A 20,639-nucleotide genomic window follows, 5' to 3' on the forward strand; every position below is an offset into this window, starting at 1 on the left:
TGATGTATTATATCTGTCAGTTTTTATGATGATAAACAAGTAATTTATTCATTTTTTAAGAATGACCCTCAACTCAGTCAGTTTCTTGAGATTTATATGGATATGTCTAAGTGAGTTTCTATAGTCAAAAGTAGAATATGCATAACTTAAACATCCAAAAATTAACATATAAAGATATTAAAAATAATATAGAATACTATTAGTTTTTGCAAGATTTAGACATATTAAAGTATGTTTTACGTCTCAATTTCATTTCATTCCAAAATTATTTTTGAAATTTTGTTAGTATGGATTCGAAATTATAATATTTATTTGTTTTAGTTTATTTTTATTCTATATCTATAATTTTTTATTGATGCCAAAATCAAAGAGACAAAATTTTTTTTCTGAAGGGGCCATAGATATAAAGATTTAATGCAGGATACAAAGAACTTCGATGAGATCATTAGTTATATCAATATGAGTATTAATGGAACCAATGAACAAATCGAGGAATCTACAAAATACATGCTTGAACTGCAGAAAAATCCCGAAAATGTTTTCATTCTCTTTCAAATACTTCAGAAAACAGAAAATCTACAGATAAAAGAACAAACAGCCATCTTTATTAGACAAATGATAGCCAAAACAGAGTTATACGGTGAAGATGCAAGTCCTGTATATCCAGAGCAGCTCAAGCTTCTATTTTTCGAAACAATTCAAATGCCCACACTTGGAAAAACACTCAGACAAGTACTTTTTGGTGCAAATGACGTTCTTCTTCAAGGACCAGATGTATGGAACGAATATATCGAATATGTTTTACAATTGATAGGCTCAGACGATACAATTTTACTCGGATTTGAAATTTTCTCAGAAATTACAACATTTATCGCTGAAGAAATTAATAATGAACAATTTCCAAATTTAATCCCTCGAATTGAGCCATGCCTTGAATCAAACGATTCCAAATACAGAATAGCTGCTATGCATCTCTTAGATTCATACGCAGAAAACGTAGATCCCGAATTATTTGATTCAAAACCAGATTTCGCAGAAAAATTAGTAATTGCTGCCAAGAAATCAGTTACAGCATACGAGAATGAAGCAGAAGCTATGACAATATTCACTTTACTTCAGCATTTAATAGAAATTCAAATTCCGCTCTTCCAAACCTTACAATCACAGATTTGTGTCTCCACACTCGAAATAGCCGCTGAAAAGGAAATTTCCCCGGAGCTCCGCGCCTGTACAAATCCAATTCTCATCATTGCTCCAAAATTTTTCACAGAAGAAGACGTAGAAACACTAGTTCCGCTTACATTGCACACGTCTCTTGACCTATGTGTCGAATTGGTCCAGAGCGGATGCGATGTCAGCTTTCTAGAGTCAATTTTTGATTCAATAATCTCATTAGGCTACGAAACAGAGGAAGTAATCAATACTTTGATCGCCAGTTGCCAGACCGCGATCAAAGATAGCGATATCAACCAGTTGTATGTATTAATTACCGCTCTTACCGGTTGTATTGCGAATGGCCAAGAAGATTTAGCGGCACACGCACAGGAAATCTTCGAAATAATCACTACATGTATCGACGATGGTGATTTGTTCGACCTTTGCTGCGTATTTATAAGCGAAGCTGCTACAGAAAGTCCAGATATCGTTGCTGAGTTCTTTGAAGACTACGTAGACGCAATTTCCCAGTTGGTTCCTGCTGGCCGTTCTGTAGAAACCCTCGATAGACTGCTTTATGGCTCGCCAATTGTTTATTCAGATCTTGAAAACTTATTATCGTTCATTATCAACTTATTTGTACCAGAAAACGCAGAAATATTCTCAAGTATCATGTCCTGCTTCACATCTGCTATCTCAAAGGTCAAATCTAACCCAGATCTCTACGATTCTTTAATGCCAGTCCTCGACCAGTATTTGCAAGTTGAAGATGAAGAATTGAGAGGCAAAATATTCGAGTGCTTCTCTTATCTCGTCCGTATTGCCCCTGCAAAGGCTGCTCAGCAGGCCGAACAATTGTTGGCGGTTTTGACAAAATCTTTCTCAGACTCAAATTATGTTTTGAACGAATATATTGCTATTTGCATTGACTCATTAGCAAAGAATATTCCTGATAGCTTACAATCCCATGTTTCTTCTTTAACAGAGAGTTTTGAACGAATTTTGGAAGTTCCACTGCCAAAATCCATCGAAGCCGAAGCACGTAAGCAGAAAATTAAAGATGAAGAGCTCGAGGAAGAAGCCAATGATGAAGAAAACCAAGAAGACGAAGATGACGAAGATGACGAAAATGATGAGGAAGATCCAAGAGTTAGGATGGCTTCTAAGGTTCTCACAGCATATGCAAGTATCATGAATGAGTTCTATAACGATCTTAGTGATACTGTACCGAAATTTATTGATATTTTGATCAAATTCATCGACGGACCTGCAAAAATCCAGTCTTCTGCCTTCAAAGCCTTGTTCTACTGCACAGATTTGCTCACAAATGTTGAAGGTCTCGATCCACAAAAGTTTTTCGAATCAACATTCGAGAAAATCAAGGATTGTGGTGATTTCAACATAATTTCCGAGGCATTCTGGGCATTGGGAGGCTTATTCATTAGTTTTGGCCAGAAAATGACCGAAGAAAACCTCAATCAATCAATTGAAGTATTTTCAGGGGTTTTATCCGGCCAAATTAACCCTAAAATTGAAGCGTCACTTTTCTTCGCTTTACGTCAATTAATTTTCTCAATTGGCAAAGAGAGATTAGGAATAATACATCAGCCATTGTTTGACATCTTGACCAAGCGTCTCACCAAGAAGAAGCAGTTGATCCATTACTTCATAATTCATACATTATCTGCATTAGTTTTCGCCTTCCCAGAATTACCACTCGAATGCTCAGAATCAATTGCGGCAAATGCAATATCAATGCTCAATACCTCCAAGCAATCGCTAACAAAGAATATTGCTTTGAGCGCTTTGAATATGTTAATTTCCGCAAACGTACAGAAGCTTTTCAACAAGTCAGACATTACAGATATAAGGAACAAGGCCGTTACTATCCTTAACAAGGAGAATGACGATGATATGCTGCAGACAACAGCAAGTACAATTTTATGTACCATAACAAGGGTCCAAAACGGGTCTTTGAACAACAAGAACATGGAGCAGATCATTAATAGAATGCCCCCGGTCGATGATGATGATATTCCGTTCGCTGCTCACTTCATTTTTTACTTATTCCAGTCACAAGGCGAAGAATTCGTTCTCAACAACTTTACTTCAACTGCTGTTAACATCTTCGCCAGTGGTTCTTGGCTTACGAACTTGATTGACGCAGAAACGATGTCATTTATCGCAAATATCGTTTCTAGACTGTCTGAAGAGCAGATCGCTGAGATATTAGATGGAAATCAGCACTCTTTTAGACAGGTTCTTAAGAATTTAGCTTCTTATGCCCAGAAGAATTAGAAAATGTTATATTATTTTTTATTATTATAGAAATAGAATTTATCTCTTTTATTTAAAAATTATTTAATAAACCTCATGATGTTTTTCTTTTCATAAACATATCTGAAAAATCAAAATAATATTTTATGAAATCTATGATTAAATGTAGAAATTCTTACAAAATATCATTTTGTGTAAAAATATATACAATTTCAATCTAATAATAATGTAATATTTCTTTAAGAATTGTCGTTTTAGATTCAGATTTTTTAAAATTCATATATATTCAAGCAAATAAGCAATAAATTTGATGATTTGTTTGGTACTTAAGTGTTGTTTTGATAGGTAATGAAATTAAATTTTTTAAATAATTATTAAAACAAAAATATAAATACATACATTCTAATGTCTTGCTTGCGCTAATTTCTGAGATATTTCTTTTTCATGTTGAGCTTTAAGTTGAACCATCTTTCTTCCATGGAGTTCCATAAGCTCAGAAATATCATTTTTGAGTTTTTGAGCTGTGGCAAGAATTCTTTGAGCTCTTTCTTCCAAAGAGACTTTTCTTTTAGTTTTCTCATCTGTATCTTGCATAACAGCTCTGAGAGTTAATTCCATCTGACGGAGTTTGTCATTAAGACTTGCAAGGTGAGCATCTTTCTCTGCAATGTTAACTGTTAGTCTTTCTATTTCGCGATTGAATTCTTCGAGTTGAAGTCTTTGTTGATCTCCTGCAGCTTTGATTACTAAAGCTGTCTGAAGCTTATTAGGATAAGACTGAGCACTATGAGCCTTTGTTTGGCTTAACTGTTGTGCTTGGTTTTCTTGATATTCTTTCATTTTAGACATCATTTCTGTGTAAACTTGTTGTCTAATTTTTGCTTCTGCTTCTATGAGATTAACAACTTCTTCATCAGGTTCTTGTTCTTGTGTCTGATCAGCTTCTTCTTCATTAAATGAAAGAGCTCTAACAGCATCATCCTCTGAATCTTCGTCTGAATCTTCATCATCATTCTTACTTTTGATGTCGCAATGAATTGCTTCGGCAGCAAATTGTAAAGCAAACAATGTATCATCAAATTGCTTCGTACTTGGAGAAATGTTAATGATAATGGAAATATATGTCTTCTTCTGCGAAACTGGATCAAAGAAATCTTTGAAAAGCTCTGTGATCTTTGATTCTCTGAATGGAATTTGAACATTTCTTTGACCGTTTTTGGCAAGTCTGATTCCTCTTATGCATTTTCCAAGTGTAAGCATAGATTTGTTAATTGCTCTAGCTTCATTAACAATCTTTGAATATCCTTCTCCTGACTTAACACGTTCTGATCCAGCAAGATCTACAATGGATAATCTACTGGCTGTAATTTTGCTTAAATCAGCAATTCTTTGATGAGTATGTGGATCTAGTGGAATTGTAATGAGCTTTAATGTAAAAACGCAATGAGAACGTGAAGAATTAGAGTTATAAGATGTTGTTCCTACTGATTTGTTTTTATCAATTGTATCTAAAATCTTCTTGAGATCATCAAATGATTTCAATTCGATCTCAGTTGCGTTTTTAACAACTGTATATCCGAATCCATCCTTAGATATTCTTAATGGATTCTTATTATTTCCAAGTAAATCTTGAATTCTCTCATTGTATATTTCAACGCATGAAACAAATAAACCACGCTCAAATCCATTTGGTTGTTCCATACCAAGAATGGATTTTGTAATTCTTGGTATTAAGCCTGGATCTTCTTGTGATCCACGAACTGTAAATGTTTTACCGGCACTTGTTGCTCCATAGGCAAATATAAGTCCATCATGGCCACGTACAAAGTGTTTGAGCAATGGCATTGCAACATCTACAAAAATATCATCTTGATAAGATTTTTCATCAAAAACCTTTGTAAAAGTGTACTTTCTTTCAGCATAGTTCTGAGACGTTCCTTCTTTCGTAGCAGTATGAGCTATAACAACGTTTTGATCAATACTGAAATCAGCTTGTGCTTCTTGATCTAATATTGGCCTAACTCTAAGGAAAACTTTAACGTCTGTTTCTGGATCGTGCTCCTGCTGTGGAACAGCAGGAGAAGCTTTAAGAATTGGAGTAGTTCGTGATGTTCTTATTGGGGATGGAGTTTTTGGTACTTTTTGAGAAGCATTTAGTTTTGGTGCTGATGTAAATTTAACTTTCGACTGAGAAGGAGTATTTTGAAGAGGAATATTTTGGCTTTGATTCATTGGCTTGTTTTGGTTTTGAAAAAGGCTACCTTTCAGTGGTTTAGATGGAGTCTGAGCTTGTGGTGGCGGTATTTTCTGCCTTACATCATTGAACACCATCTGTACTATATTCATTTGATAAAATACAAGAAAATCTTAAACGTTCACTTTTCAATTTTTGCTGCATTATGCAATCATGGTTAGGATTGGAATATAGAATCTCCATATCTATCTAATCTTGTATGATTCATCAAAAATGAAATCTATCATTTCGTTTTTCAAATACAATTTCAATTTTGTAACTATAAGAGATATATCGACATAATGAATGACTCATTATGCATTAAAACATTTTTGACGTCCAATATTATAATAGTATTTGCAAATCTCTATGTTTTAATTAAAAATAAAATAACAAAATAATATTTATTAGATATAACAATGTGGCTGTCAATTTGGAGGATAGTGAATATATAAATGGTCACTTAATATGCTGAATCCTAATTCTGCTGCTTGAATTGTGAAAGATCGGTCAAATCCGAAAACATGGGATGTAATTCCTAAGAAAACACCATGTAGTACAACAGCAAAAATATCATTATCGAAATTACGATAGTTCATACTCATAACATGAGCAAAAAATCCTTTTGGAAATAAATGGAATTGTAAATCGGCGATTTCAGGTCCTCCATGAGCAACGCATTGTTGGCCAGTAATTAGATTTGTTGTATATTGTTCGTATTCTCTCATTGCTGGAAAATTTTTGGAATGATCCACTGAAACTGAAAATTGAGAACCTACATCGTAATATTTATGTATTTGTCTAATGTTGTACCAAGATGTGTGAAGAAAATTTATTATAAATGGGTTAGTTGGGAAAGCTTTTGGATCAATAACAAGACTTTTGAATTGACCAAGTACATAGCATTGCTCTCCATGACGAAGATCTGGTTGGTCATAATCATCAGATTCATCAGAAATATCATCTTCCTTTATATCTTCCTCTTCTTCCTTTTTAGGGTATTTTGAGTATTGTTTGTTTGGATATGGTCGTTGATCTTGTCTACCTTTATATGGTTTTTTGGAATAATTGGATTGTTTCTGCTCACTCATAAATGATATTAATTTTAATGGATTTGAAACAAGATAATTATAAAAATTATTCTTATCATTATCAGATTTAAATTTGAAAGGATAATTTAATAAAATTATTAAATTAACATCGAAAGCGTTTAAATGGATAATGTATTTCATAAAAGTACATAAAAAATCTTGAGGTGGTGCGTAGGGAGGGAGAAATTTAAAATTATTATAAATTTTTCAAACGTTACTAATTTTAATTTGATAAATTTCAGTTTGTGTAAATTCAAAAGATCACACAAGTGCATATTAACTTATCAGAAAACAAATATATATAGTACAAATTAGGATTTGTCAAAGGAAGTTATAAAATATTTGGTACAAGGCCAGTAAAAAAATGGGTGAAGGGGCTGGGATGTACCTATTATTGGATTTCTGTTTTTTTAGGGGAAAAGGGAGGAAATATGGAAATTAACGGAATTTTTGAACTGGGATATATAATAAATTATGGTTTAATCGCTCGCTGAATAATCGCCTCTACGGGAGTCCCTGTCAGACCTTCTGTCCCTTCTTGGAGGTGAATCGCGGCGGCGCCTTGAATAGTCATCGGAATCACTGTAATCATAGCGAGAACTACGACGTGAGCGATAGCTGCGGCGGCGATAATCATAATCATAATCATCATCTGAGTAGGAATAATCGCGATGTCTACTTCTTCTTGGTGGGCTACGATCACGGCGGTCTCTTGATCTTCTATCATCACGGCGATAGCGGCGACGGTCTCTACGGTCGCGGCGATCTCTGCGATCTGAACTATGTGGCTTTGATGTTGCAACTTCAACTGAAATTGTTTGTCCGTCAAGTTCTTTGTTATTAAGTTCGTCGATTACCTTCTTTCCTGCTTCTTCATTTTCAACTTCTACGAAAGCATATCCTTTCTTACCATTTCTATTTTTAACACGGATATCTATGACTTTGGTTATGGGGGATACCTTATCCTCTAATGTTTGGCGTGTTGTATTGTATGATAGGTTACGGAAGCAAAGAGTAAAATTATCTCCCATTGACTAATTCTATTGACGGTTTTTATATCACAAAACCGCCAAATTTATGAATATCGAAAATTTGTGTCAAAAAATAATTTTTCCTATTTCAAGTAGAATTAAGTTGACATTACGATGTATATCTTGATAAGTAATAGAGGCTGTTGATTTCGAAAGACATGCTAGCGTAATCAGATGGATTTTATGAATGTAATGAATATTATACTAATTCAAATGCATAATGCTAAATTTTATGAGCAAATATTGCCAAAATATGAATAGAGACAGTAAGAACTTCAATATTAAAATCCAATACCATTTGAAAAGTCAAAATCGAGAGGTTTTCTCATAGTTAAACACTAACCACATCAATCAATGGCGTGAATTATAAAATGGGTCGTTTTAAAATTAGAGAGAATTAATCTTATGGTTGAATCATCTGAAAGAATTAAAGTTGTTATTGCCTTAATGAATGATATGAAGGAATATGACCACAAAACGCAAACTTTGTCATTCTATTTTGTGAAATATTGTCATATTTGATATTTATGAAAATTCGATTTTGAAAATACCTGAAAGAGATGTACTTAATATAGGAACATTGTAACTTTACACCATGTGAAGAAAAGAAGTTCGACTGCTTCTTTATTTCTCCATCCTGCATTATGAAGAGTGGTTTCTACATGATCATCTTTTTCTTTGAAATAAGAAGCTCGGCCGTTATTATACTATTATTACATGCTGTAGCATTAACATAAGCACCAAGTGAGTGAAAATATACACAAAGAAGTGTATTAAAACATTTGTTATTGTTAAATCAAACTATTAGCAGATTTGGATTCTGCTAACTTTATATTTTGTTTTACAAATTAGTTGACTAGATGTATTAGTAAAGAATTGTTTATTAATCTTTATTTTATTGAATCTCAATTGTAAGTATAAGTTTTGTATATGGTATAAGTAGGTCAAAACTATCAAAGCATTTTCCAAAATCATTACAGAATTAACGATAAGAATATTTATATAAAAAAAATTCAAGAATTAGTAGATTAGATTAAAACCCAAGAATTGTAAAATCGTATTTTTACAAAATGTAAAGAAAATTTTACTAGTAAACATGTAATTGCTGGAAAATTTAAATGAATCAATTTGCCAATTCAGCTAAGAAGGCTTTGTCTTCTTTCTTTAATATCATATCCATTACTAATTGATTAGCTTTGTCTGGTGATTCATCAAGGGAATCTTTAATTAAATTCCAATATTGCTTTTCTTTCTGACCTTCTTGGATTTTCTTTTGTAACGCATTAAGAATTGATTTGTTGGGTGCGTCTGTGTTACGCTTTTTCACAGGACCTCTGCCTTTCATCCTCTCCTTTAAAATTTAATGGAAAATTTATAGGAAAATTTGACAGAATTATTTTGAAGAAGGAATTAGAGTTTAAAATATCATTACATACTCATATTTTCTTATTTTTTGATCAAATTAATCACCTCAATCATTATATTTGAAATTCCCCATGCTGTATTGGAACCAAATTGAATTATGTATAGTAGATTGTTCGTCTGGTTTTTGACATTAATAATAATGGTTTATATTAAATAGTAACAAAACAAAGAAAATAATATTAACAAACAAAATTTAAATTCTAATGTAAAAGCTAACTGCTTCGCCATCTTTTTTCCAAACAGTCATGAATTGGTCTGAGGTACCTTTTGACTTCTTATTAACTTTTGAAATTTCATTTTGGGATTCTTGTGCTAATCTTGTAATTTCATGGATATCAGGGAGCTCAGCAATCTTGTTTTCGAGGTCCGCATGGTTAACAATCGAAGCGAAAAGGATATCCCAAGGAAATGCAGTTGCGCAAATTTCATTTCTTCCTAGAGGATAGTCTTTCGGATGGTATTTCAGTAGCCAGTATCTGTAGAATAGCATGCATTTCTCAATAAGGCTTACATCCGAGTCTCTTAATTTCATCTCATAAAATTCGTTTTGAATTGCTTGAGATGTAGGTATGAGAATGATCTCTGATATCCAATCCGCTGATTTAGCAAGTTTCTTCTTTCCCATTGCGTCTCTAATGAACTTATAAGGAGCAAAAGCTAAAGGAGCGAATTTCACTTGCTCCAAGTAAATATCAGAGTATTTCCAGCTTAATCTCAAGCTGTGGTTAAGAAGCGCATTGAAAATTCTTGGTCGAATAACATTTTCGAAAATTTTCGGATTTTTCGACGAAGAATCAATAACAAGAGCCGAATAATTCTTGGAATATAACTGGCTGATGATGTATCTAAGGTTGGAATCATGGTCTTTTGCAGGGAAATTCAAATAAGCTCTTTCGAATTTATCCTTTTCGAATATTTGGTCTGTTAATATTTCTGCCTGCCTGTCTTCTTTATCTTCGCCGCCGGTGTTGTTCAAAGGATTGGTCAAATATTGGTTATTTACGTTGTAAATATCAACAAGATACGGGCTGATAAATGCAGACGTAAATCTTAACTGTGAGTTATCAATGTATGATGGTCCGATCTTCTGTTTCTCATTTCCGCTGCGAGAATCAGTATATAAGAAAACTGTATCTGGAAATTCGGGGTCAACTTGAGGTGGTAAGTATTCGTCGAACACTAGAGAAACATCTGACTCTGATAACGATATTAAACATGCTAAATCTCGTTGATGAGCTTTATCTGGTGGATCTTCAACAATAGGTGTAATTGGAAGCCTTCTGTCTTTGACAATTGAAACATCTGGTACTCCAAAGTCTGGTGCGCCTATTTTTTCTACTGTATCTTCGTCAGGAAGTTCTGTAACTAGCATTCCATTTGTTTCGGCGTAATTACTATGGTTAATGTCCTTTTGTATGAAGCTCTTATTCAAAAGCTTGATGATGGAGACGTTATTCGTTAAGGCAATCAACATTGCATGAGCATCTTTATATTCGACTTTTCCTGTGATGTAATCTGAAACAACTCTAATCACTTGACTAAATGTTGCTGGATTTTGGGAAAGAATTCTTTTCAAAATGTGATATGAATGGATAATGTAATCTGTAGTATTTTTGCATGTGTGGCTGACACGTCTTGATGACATGCTTTTACCATTTTCAAATGTTTCAATAAGAATTGTCATGTATTCCTTATCATTAGTTAAATAATCTAAGAAATTTGTTGAAAATTTCTTATTTTGTGTAATAGATTGCAATTCTCTAACAGCAACTGGCAAAATTGTTGGTCTAAGTCTGAAGTATATCTCTGATATGCCTAAAAATATTTCAACATCTTCTGGTTGCATTTTTGTCACTTTTTTAAAGCGAAAAAATTGGAATAAAACATTATCCTTTGATTTCGGGTCGATTACACTTAGTTTAAAACTTGAGTCTCCGGATATAAAGAAATTAGAACATCTACTATTTAAATCTTACAGAAGCATCTACTAAATATATATTGATTTCCTAGAAAACTTCGATTTCATTAATGCTTGCCAATATGGTATTTTCAAAAAGTGACAATTTCGAATATTTCACGAAAAATATTTCATGATTCAACTCACATATAAAAAAACTTTCTAATCTCTATATAGTAAGTTATTTGTCTTGATGAAGGTTTTAAAACAGAAAACATACAATTTTTATAAATTTTCATTTGAAAAATAAAAGCATCCATAAATTACTTATGATTCTTTGATTTCTTACTTTTGTGCTTTCTTGACGAAGGAGGTGAGATAACAGTGAATGTGCAAACCATGTCTGGAGAAATGTTGACCATTGCAGCTTTATTATTCACTGTTCCCATATAATTTGGTACGCCAAATATCGTAAGAACAGACATATTTGGATTAAATGGTGCCAAATATCCTTCATCAACGTGTTGATGAGATCTAATTATTAAATCAAAATCCGTCCCATTAAAGAAATTTTTCACAGCTTCGGCACCATACAAAACCGAAACGCCGCGAGGATTCGCAGTAAAATAGTTAATTCTGTTGTCAGGATCAGCCCATAATAAATCGCAAAGAAGAGAGTCGGTTTCAATCTCAGCTGGTCTTTGGATCTGTTTTATATCATAAATGCATTTTAATTTTGGAGATATTCCTGCATGAATGCATAAAATTCTATTATTTATTGTTGCTGCAACTGGCATGTATTTAAATGTAGAATTGGATTTTTCCCATAGTGATTTGCTGTAACTTTCAACACATTCTCTGTAAAAACCGAAATCTTTGTTTACAGCTTCTGATTCGTGATTTCCTCTGAGTAAAAAGAAGTTTGTAGGGTACTTACACTTATAAGCAAATAGCAAGCATAATGTCGCAATACTAGAAGGACCTCTATCTACATAATCACCTAAGAACAAGTAATTGACTTCATCTGGAGAACCGCATTTTTCGAAAATTTTAAGAAGGTCAGTAAACTGTCCATGTATATCGCCGCAAACTGTAACGGGCGGTATTAAATTTAGTAGAATATCTTGTGATTGAAAAACTTCAAGGACTAAATCGCACAGTTTTATAATTTCCGATTCGTTTATCAGTTGTGTAATTGGCTTTTTAGCGCATGCAGTAACAGCCAAAATGAAATCATCAAGATCAAGTTCCATAAAGTCATTTCAAGAGCCTTGTACCGATAAACTAGCCTTGTACTGCCATTTTATGGTGATGTAAAGTATTCAAAAAATTTGCAATGTAAACCATTACATGGCAGAAACTTTAAAATAAACAAAAACATGACACTTAGTACAGGGGCTTTTTGGCTGGTGAAGTCAGATAAAACGTGGCTCAGGTGCTCGTTTAAAATTAAAAATGGAATTTCTCACAGTCGAATTTTTTGGTAGACAACAAAAGTTTATCATCAATTGTCGCGCCGAAGGTATGACATATAGTCAAACTAAGCTTGCATGGGAGGAAGAATACCCAGATCTCGGAACTTTAACATCCAATCTCATTGCTACTGCACTTAAAAGAGCTGCATTAGGTCTATACTGGGAAAAAGGGAATCATGGCGGTGCAGATCCATACCTATGCGAGCGTGATCAGCTCACTTTAAAAGAAATTATCGAAGATTCTGCTTACAAAGGTGAAGCTCTAGAAGCAGTTGACATTATTGACGAGGCGTTCAAGTTGAAAGAGCTCAGAAGAGATTATGGTTACAGATTCCTTCTTGAGATTAATTGTCCTACTCTTGCAGAAGAAGTTATCAATACTCTTGGTGGTGATGATGTATCGAGACCTTATGTTAACCATATTTTACAGCAATTGCATTGCAAGCTTAAGGCATGCCAAGAGATTGAAGAATCAAGATACATGGCGTGTGAACCAAGAATTATCGAAGAATTCTACGATAAACATCGTGAAACAATCGAAAGTACTCCAGAGGAGTTGATTTTTAGTATCGATGAAACATTCATAAACAAATTTAAGAAGAAGAAAGTTGCATTACCTGAGGAGATAGAGCATATGATCGCCAAAGGAATTCCAAACTTTCCGCACATTACAGCTTTATGTGGATGCTCAATGACAGGCAAATCTGTCCCACCTCTCTTTGTTCTCCCATGTATTGCAGAACTACCTAGAGAACTGAAAGTATTCCAGCGCGAAAGACATTGTTGGTTTACTTCTACGCCAAAAGGCTGGGTGAACAGAAGTGTATTCTTATTGTATTGCATTTTCTTCATCGAGTGGCTTAACTTTGAACGCCAGAGAATGCCAGAAGATATACGTGACAAGCCTGCTCTCATTGTGTGTGATGGACACTCCAGCCGCGAGAATCCTCTGGCATTGTTCCTTTTGGCAAGTGCCAACATCAAATTAATTGTTCTTCCCGCACATACAACACACATTTTACAAGTATTTGATGTTGGCATTGCCAAAAGATTAAAGTCCAAATTCACGGATTATCTGAGAGATTACATTAAGGCACCGAAGCAAGAGTTCAACAGCAATGCTGCAATGATGCGCTACGCCATTATCTACTCATTTATTAGCGCATGGCAAGAATCAGTATCATTAAGAACGGTTCAAAATGCTGCCGCCGCCTGCGGTCTTTGCCCTTGTTCTGTAGAAGCTCTCAAACATAATAAGTATGTTCGTGAATTGACTCCTGCAGAAAAAGAATTGCAAGAGAAAAGAAATTACCGTAATCGAAATCGTTTTAACATCAATGGTGAAGAATTGACGACGATGGACATGATTTGCGCAATTTCTGACAATATTAAGAAGAATCCTGCAAATCACAGATTTTGCAGGAAGCCAGAACAAGACACCAAGGAACGTTTCTACTTTTGGATTACAAACTATCTTGATCCCAGCACTGAGTTGTTGACAAAACTCCCTAATATGCCAGGTTATATCCAAATGATTAAAAAAAAAAAAAAAAAAAAGGTAATGGGGCTTCCAGGCACTTCGTGCCTTCTAGCCCTGATGTTGATGTTTAGTATAAATGAAGTTTTTATTCGGAGGACTCTTCTTCTTCCTCCATTGCTTCTGGGAAGAAGCCTTCTTCTGGGTCGAAAACATTATATAATGTGTCGCTTTTCACAAATTATATATGTTTTCATGTTTTGTCACTTTTCTGTCACTTTTCAGGAAAAAACATTTTTATTATTATATATAAATGAATTTTACAAAACCACCGTTACCGTTCTTTGGAAATAAGAGTAGATGTAAAGATATTATATTGAGAGAACTTAAGAAACTACCGAATGGTCTAACATTTGTAGATTTGTTCGGTGGAAGTTTCTATATATCCCATTTGTGCCATATAATATTCCCAGACTCAAAGATTATATGCAATGACTTCGACAACTATATGGACCGTCTCAAACATATACCAGACACAAACAATATATTGAAAGAGTTAAAAGAAAAGATTCAGATAGGTAAGATGGAACGTATACCATTAGATAAGAAAAATATTGTGAGAGAGGTTTTGAAAAAAGCAGAATATATAGACTGGGATAGTATATCTGCTAGACTATTATATAGTGGTGCTATAAGAGTTCATGACATTGAAACACTTATGTCAAAAGTTTTATATCTTAACTATACAAATGTTTTCAAAGAGGACATAGAAAAATATATTGAGGGTATAGAGTTTGTGAGATGTCATTGGACAGATTTGTATGAAAAATATAAAGACAAGGAAAATGTTTTCTTTATAGTGGACCCGCCGTTCTATAACACATGGGATTTTCAATACCAAGTAGACTGGACTTTGAGAGACTCTTTAGAAACTTTAGACGTTTTACATAACCATCCATGCTTTTACTTTACATCCGATAAAAGTGGTTTGGAAACCGTTATGAGATGGTTAGAGGACATACATGACTATGAGTTTATATATGACAAGATAGAATATGAGAGAGGTCCTATAAACTGGAGAAAGTGTCATAACAAAGAAATTTTATTAGTAAGTAAATGTGGTTTGAAATAGGACTACTTGTTTTAGGTTTTTTCCATTGTGTCATTTATTTATTTGACGTGGCAGAAAAGTACAGAGAATATGAAGATGAACCAATGCCTGCAAATGTTCAGTATATGTACTCGTAAGAGATATTTTTATCTAATATTAAATGGACGCACAGAACTTAGCGAATGCACAGCAACCTGGACAACCAAACCCAGAGAATATTCCAAATGAAGTTAGAATACAAACTGCAATGGCAAACTATGGTCAAGTGCCAACAGATGTACAAATGCAAACTGCCATGTCAAATGACGCTGCGTTAGGTTTGCCACCATGGTATGCAAATATGAGATGGAAAGAGTTTTATACAAACCCTGAAGTGGGATATAAACAACTTTATGCAGATGACGCGAACACAGGAGTTGACCCAGAATATGTTTTCTACCAGAGGAGAAACAGAATGTATGAGCTCCAGTTAAAGAATGCTATGGAACTCAACAGGAAACGTAAGAGACTAGGCGGACATTAGATTTTTACATATAGTAAAATGGGTTTCTTCAGTAAGATAGGAAACTTCTTTCGAAATGTTGGACTTTTCTTCCATCTGTTGTAAACCATACTTGAAAGTCTGAAATACTTCCACTCGGCGGTTCATATAGCTTTGTAGGTTTTTCGTAAAAGTCATTTGCCAAGCATAAAAAAGAGTTTTGTGCACCAGAAAATGAAGCATGAACTATAATAGCATCTGAGTCGAAAACATCTTTAAATAAATATGGTTCATCTCTTGCATATCGACTGTAAATATTTGCTAAAGGAAGTTCGACTTTCTGATTTAACATTCTTTGCAAATAATACCATGACATTGCAGTGAATTCTGTATATATTTGTTCGGGTAAATTGTTAGGATTCAGTATAAAATGAGTTGCAATGACAACATGTTTAAGATAGCGTTTTCCACTCATCTTCATAATAGCATATCCGTCATTTCGTCCCATTCGCTTAAAACTCTTTTTGTTCTTTTGTTTCTGACTTCAAATGACTGACAACAGTGAATTTCATATTTCTCATCTAAAAAACAAGTTTCCCAACGGTCTTCTCCAACAAACTCAGCGTACATTTCAAAATAAAATAAAAAATGTCACTTTTTAAAATAAATTTTTACTTCATGCAATGTTCACTAACATCGAAAGGCATGTCCATAAGACCGTTCTTCTTCTCCTCTCTAGTCTGTTTGGATAATTTGCACTGCTGTTTCCAAATCCATTTCGTAGCGAAGACCAGCCAGTTTGTCATAGACTTTTATGGTCTTCCCTTCCTATATTTAAACTTCTTCGAAACTCTCCAACATATCTTTGCAACTCTGCTTTTATTCTAGCAATTTTCTATCCATTCATATGGGGGCATTTTTATAAAATAAAAAATATTTTTTTCTTTACTTTACATAACCACCTGCTGCCATAAGTCTTTGACGCCAACACCATACCAGCTAATGAAGGTTGACTTGTTTAGTTTCCAAAAATAAACTTTGGTTTTGTTTATCTTCAGTTTTTGGTTTCTCTTCTTCTTATCGGTTTTTCGTCACTTTTCGGTTCTCTGACTTTACCTCACCTGCCAGGAACAGTTGTGTTGTCAACATCTTCATAAATATCATATGCCATTTGTTTTTGTTTTCCTTTCAACTTTTTTGTTTGTTGTAAAGTTTTAGAATATTTCGACTCTAAGTCAATGAGATGTTCTATAATGAAACTGTTGGTCAGTGAAGTAAACTTTTCCATCTTTTGTCTCGAAAGCTCTTCAGACTTCAATATTTATTTGTGAGAGTCTGTTTCTTTTTGAGATACTAGCCGTTCCATTTCTAGAAAAGTGACTTTTATGTTAGGGTTTGTATTTCCAGACCTGCACTTTCTATTATTGAATTTTTCTTCATCATCTGTAAGTCTTTGACAGGTTTTGACAATGGTTCTGAACTTTTTGTTTGTGGTGTCAAATCTACCGTTTCAACTTCTTCGGTCATTTCATCTCAGTAAAAATTTTAGTTGGTTTGTTTTCAACTGGTTGTTGTTGTTTTTTTAAGTCGGTCTAAAACTTCCTGAGGTATAGGAAGAACTTGACAAACACGTGTGTAACTGCTGGAAGTCGACAAATTCATCTTGAACCCATTTGTCTCAATGCTGTATTGTTCATTTCATCTCAGTAAAAAACTTACATTCCCCAAGTTTGAGGTGGTTGCGGTTGGTTATTGTTTACCCATTGTTGTGCATGGTTATATCCTCTGTTAAAGAATCTTTCACCTTGGTCCATATAGTGTCCTGCTTGGTTATAGTAGTCATTTGCTTTGTTATAATAGTTTCCTGCTTGTCTTCCTACATTGTCCATCCATCCTTGAACTTTTCCTCTTGTTTTCAGGATTTGGAATAAGATTTGTTGCATCTCGTGCTACATCCCAAACTTTCTGTACAGTTTGTATAATAGGTTGTTGCTCTCTTTAAGTATACCTAATGTACTCAAAATCTTCCTTCCAACTCCAAATACACCTCTGGCTATTGTTCCAACTGCGGGCAAAAATCTGGATGCAAACTCCTGCTAATGCGCCAAAATAAACCATTTCTTATGGGGTAAAAATGACGAATCCAAACAAGGACCCTATGTTTCTAAAGCGACAAAGAAAGCACTCATGATAAAAATCTTTAGTTCAACACCAAATGCTTGGTTTATGGATATCTTGGAAAACATTCCGAGTATAGAGAAGATGGACCTCCATACTGGCTAATATTTGTCGGTCAAAACACAAGATACTGTGAAGCCATACCATTATGGTCCAAAAATATTTTAGATGTGAAAACTGCTTTGACAATATTCGTTGACAAATACCATCCAACAAAACTGACATCTGACTGTGAAAGTTCTTTCAAATCAGATGATGTAAAAAACTATCTGCGTTCAAAAAATGTAAACCAATATTTCATTGTCGACCAAAACCATTCTGCTCTTGGTGTCATTGACGGTTGTATAAAAATGTTAAGAGACTTAAACCAACCACAAGGTGGTGAAGCAAATGAAATGTCATATGACGACAAATATAGACACTTCTCCATGGCAAAGATGAGACAAGTTTTAAATATTTACAATAGCCGTAAACAAAAAGGTTTGGGAAAACCACTCCCCCGAAGAAATGAAAAACAACCCTGACTTAGAGAAAGACTATATATTTAATAATTTAGTCAAAAGAGACAAACAAGAAAGAATGCCGGGCTTCAAACTTCAGAAAGGTGACAAAGTAAAAATAGAAATACCTAAACGCGACCCATATGAAAATACTATTGACTATGACAACAATGGGAACCCGACAGGTACTACATTCGTGTTTCGTAAAAATAGAAGAAAGTATACAAGAGAATATTATGAAGTTTTAGGCAAACATGCAAAATGTAACACACTGCAAGCAGAAGATAAAACTACTATTGTCAGACCTCGTTTCAAACTTGTCAAAGTTCAAGTGGTATACTTTCAAAGACAGTTCCTAACAAATATAAGACAACTCCTGACGAATATGCTAAAGAAGTTGAAAATGACGACTAAGCATTTCTATACCATGCGTAAACTGTCATGTAAGGTGCATGTAGTCTTTACTTTGTCCCGTGTTTGCGTATATCCTGAAACGCGATGTGTATGTTTCCATCTCCCTGAGTGTCACCCCAGAAACAATTTATAGCAAACTGAACGTTGTCTTTAACATCAATCCTTTACCTTTTGTCATTGCTGACCAATCCCAAAATTTATGTTTATGCCAACCTGCTTGAGATGTACTTAAATCTATGTAGTGACTGTGTGCAGGTAAATTTTCACCTGAAATCGTTTTACTTCCACCTGTTTCCTTTGAAGAGTTTGCACAATACAAAAACCTGTCGACTATTTGAGTCCAAGTTCCAAAACCAGAACTGTTTCTGGTCTGGTAGAGTTCATTGACGTATAAATAGAGCCTATAGGATATAATGTTTGAAGTATTTCTGTCTTTAATGTTTGAAGCTCTGTTTTGTCTGCTTTCTTGTCATATAAATCTTGAGCAGTGAATTTAATATTATGTTCATCCTTCATGACATAAACATCTTTACATCTAATGTTTCTCATCGTCGTTATGTCGTCATCCGATGTTAACCTTGTGGAAAGTTAGAGGTTTACAATATATTGCATCCCCACCAGTTTCTTCAACCGTTCCTTCAATACTTTCTATAGCAACAGTTGTAAAAACTTGTATGTGTATGGTTTCTGTTCTGCTTTCTTCTCTAACTCATCGTTAACATAAGTTTTATCTGCTTTAAGGTCTTAAACATCCTGAAACCCATCCTGTATCGGCTTTAACTTTAAAAGTCTTCGATGTCCATTCATGGTACCAGTCAACCCTTTCTTTCATTTCGTTATCTTTTTCATCCACATATTCCTTATCCGCCTTCTTCACTAACACACTAGCCATAAGTCCCTTATCTACCTTATTTTCAAGGCTAACGTTTAAGTCTGTTATTTCAGATATAGAATGTGTATGAGTCTTTTTAGAATATTCGTTTTCAGCTCTCGTCACTTCACTTGACATTTTATTGTCAACATATGTTTTGTCTGCTAGTTCAGGATGAGTATGTTCTTTTGTTGCTAAGCATTGTTAGCTCTTTCTTCTTCTTTTGCTATTGCATCGTCTACATATTCTTTGTCAGCTTTGTTGTCAACATCTGCTTTCAAAAGAAGTTCATTTATAGTTTCTCTTTAAAGTTCCTTTTGTTGGATTTATACAGACAGTATGGTTCTTATTGTCTTGAAACAGAAACTCATCTGTCATTGGGTTTAATGTCAGTTTTAAGTTTCCTTCTTTCAATGACTCAGATATCTTAGAATAGTTTTGAAAAGTTTGTTGTGTTCTTATTAGAGCTTGCATAATGAGTTGTCGGTTGTGTTGTATTTCTCTCATAGACGCTGTTTCATTTGACATTTTTTATCTAGATAAAATATGCTTCCAATAGAAAAAGAAAATTCAAGAGTTGCTACAACTAAACCATTAGATGAACTTTTTACTAATGTCGGTCAAAAGTTTGAGACAGAGACCGTAAAGCATGAAGGCTATCGTTTTGACTACCCATTAAGATGGCTAAGAGACCCATCTGTCACAAAAGCTATTGGCTTTCGTAGAATGAAGTTGTGTTCTGTAGAAGATAAAAGTTTTCCATTTATTGTAAAGTTTCATATAGATTATATATCTGAAGGGAAACGAAAAATGTGGGAAGAAATTGAGCTAATACAAGTTGACCTTTCATCTTCTCTACAGACTGCGTTAAAAAATATAGAAGATAAAAATAAATTCATGTTATGCAAAATATGCTGATGAATATGCAAATACCGAGAGCACACTTTATGTGAGAATTGTATATGACAAACAAAATTCACAAGTGTCATTTCAAATCTACGAAGACAATCCAAGAAAGACGAC

The 20,639-nt window shown here is 34.1% G+C and overlaps 12 protein-coding genes across 12 annotated transcripts, besides 1 other annotated feature; 4 read left to right on the plus strand and 8 right to left on the minus strand.

Moving 5' to 3' along the window:
* Positions 1-371: 371 nt before the first annotated feature.
* TVAGG3_0542520 (importin beta family) lies at positions 372-3,525 on the plus strand (the record flags this gene model as incomplete). The annotated part of the gene is made up of 1 exon (XM_001323036.1): positions 415-3,453. One exon carries the CDS (start codon positions 415-417, stop codon positions 3,451-3,453), a length of 3,039 nt encoding a protein of 1,012 aa, XP_001323071.1.
* A 255-nt stretch (positions 3,526-3,780) lies between these two features.
* On the minus strand, positions 3,781-5,778 carry TVAGG3_0542530 (microtubule motor protein; the record flags this gene model as incomplete). The annotated part of the gene is made up of 1 exon (XM_001323037.1): positions 3,835-5,778. The coding sequence occupies one exon, from the start codon at positions 5,776-5,778 to the stop codon at positions 3,835-3,837; it is 1,944 nt and encodes a 647-aa protein (XP_001323072.1).
* Positions 5,779-6,036: 258 nt separating this feature from the next.
* Positions 6,037-6,756, minus strand: TVAGG3_0542540 (NTF2-like family; the record flags this gene model as incomplete). The annotated part of the gene is made up of 1 exon (XM_001323038.1): positions 6,094-6,756. One exon carries the CDS (start codon positions 6,754-6,756, stop codon positions 6,094-6,096), a length of 663 nt encoding a protein of 220 aa, XP_001323073.1.
* A 180-nt stretch (positions 6,757-6,936) lies between these two features.
* Positions 6,937-7,812, minus strand: TVAGG3_0542550 (RNA recognition motif-containing protein; the record flags this gene model as incomplete). The annotated part of the gene is made up of 1 exon (XM_001323039.1): positions 7,236-7,787. The coding sequence occupies one exon, from the start codon at positions 7,785-7,787 to the stop codon at positions 7,236-7,238; it is 552 nt and encodes a 183-aa protein (XP_001323074.1).
* Positions 7,813-8,852: 1,040 nt separating this feature from the next.
* On the minus strand, positions 8,853-9,132 carry TVAGG3_0542560 (uncharacterized protein; the record flags this gene model as incomplete). The annotated part of the gene is made up of 1 exon (XM_001323040.2): positions 8,911-9,132. The coding sequence occupies one exon, from the start codon at positions 9,130-9,132 to the stop codon at positions 8,911-8,913; it is 222 nt and encodes a 73-aa protein (XP_001323075.1).
* A 209-nt stretch (positions 9,133-9,341) lies between these two features.
* TVAGG3_0542570 (uncharacterized protein) lies at positions 9,342-11,058 on the minus strand (the record flags this gene model as incomplete). The annotated part of the gene is made up of 1 exon (XM_001323041.1): positions 9,406-11,058. One exon carries the CDS (start codon positions 11,056-11,058, stop codon positions 9,406-9,408), a length of 1,653 nt encoding a protein of 550 aa, XP_001323076.1.
* A 374-nt stretch (positions 11,059-11,432) lies between these two features.
* Positions 11,433-12,362, minus strand: TVAGG3_0542580 (phosphoprotein phosphatase protein; the record flags this gene model as incomplete). The annotated part of the gene is made up of 1 exon (XM_001323042.1): positions 11,433-12,362. The coding sequence occupies one exon, from the start codon at positions 12,360-12,362 to the stop codon at positions 11,433-11,435; it is 930 nt and encodes a 309-aa protein (XP_001323077.1).
* Positions 12,363-12,564: 202 nt separating this feature from the next.
* TVAGG3_0542590 (DDE endonuclease family) lies at positions 12,565-14,195 on the plus strand (the record flags this gene model as incomplete). The annotated part of the gene is made up of 1 exon (XM_001323043.2): positions 12,565-14,195. A coding segment is annotated over one exon (1,631 nt), but the record flags the coding sequence as incomplete, so codon positions are not given.
* A 179-nt stretch (positions 14,196-14,374) lies between these two features.
* TVAGG3_0542600 (phage tail repeat-like family) lies at positions 14,375-15,193 on the plus strand (the record flags this gene model as incomplete). Its single annotated transcript, XM_051237943.1, has 1 exon — positions 14,375-15,193. The coding sequence occupies one exon, from the start codon at positions 14,375-14,377 to the stop codon at positions 15,191-15,193; it is 819 nt and encodes a 272-aa protein (XP_051095767.1).
* Positions 15,194-15,332: 139 nt separating this feature from the next.
* Positions 15,333-15,695, plus strand: TVAGG3_0542610 (uncharacterized protein; the record flags this gene model as incomplete). The annotated part of the gene is made up of 1 exon (XM_051237944.1): positions 15,333-15,695. The coding sequence occupies one exon, from the start codon at positions 15,333-15,335 to the stop codon at positions 15,693-15,695; it is 363 nt and encodes a 120-aa protein (XP_051095768.1).
* Positions 15,696-16,338: 643 nt separating this feature from the next.
* Positions 16,339-20,639: part of a mobile genetic element that runs on past the window's edge.
* Positions 17,369-17,596, minus strand: TVAGG3_0542630 (uncharacterized protein; the record flags this gene model as incomplete). The annotated part of the gene is made up of 1 exon (XM_051237945.1): positions 17,369-17,596. The coding sequence occupies one exon, from the start codon at positions 17,594-17,596 to the stop codon at positions 17,369-17,371; it is 228 nt and encodes a 75-aa protein (XP_051095769.1).
* Positions 19,482-19,754, minus strand: TVAGG3_0542640 (phage tail repeat-like family; the record flags this gene model as incomplete). Its single annotated transcript, XM_051237946.1, has 1 exon — positions 19,482-19,754. One exon carries the CDS (start codon positions 19,752-19,754, stop codon positions 19,482-19,484), a length of 273 nt encoding a protein of 90 aa, XP_051095770.1.

The sequence above is a fragment of the Trichomonas vaginalis genome, chromosome II, assembly GCF_026262505.1.
Source record: "Trichomonas vaginalis G3 chromosome II, whole genome shotgun sequence".
Classification (NCBI taxonomy): Eukaryota; Parabasalia; order Trichomonadida; family Trichomonadidae; genus Trichomonas; species Trichomonas vaginalis.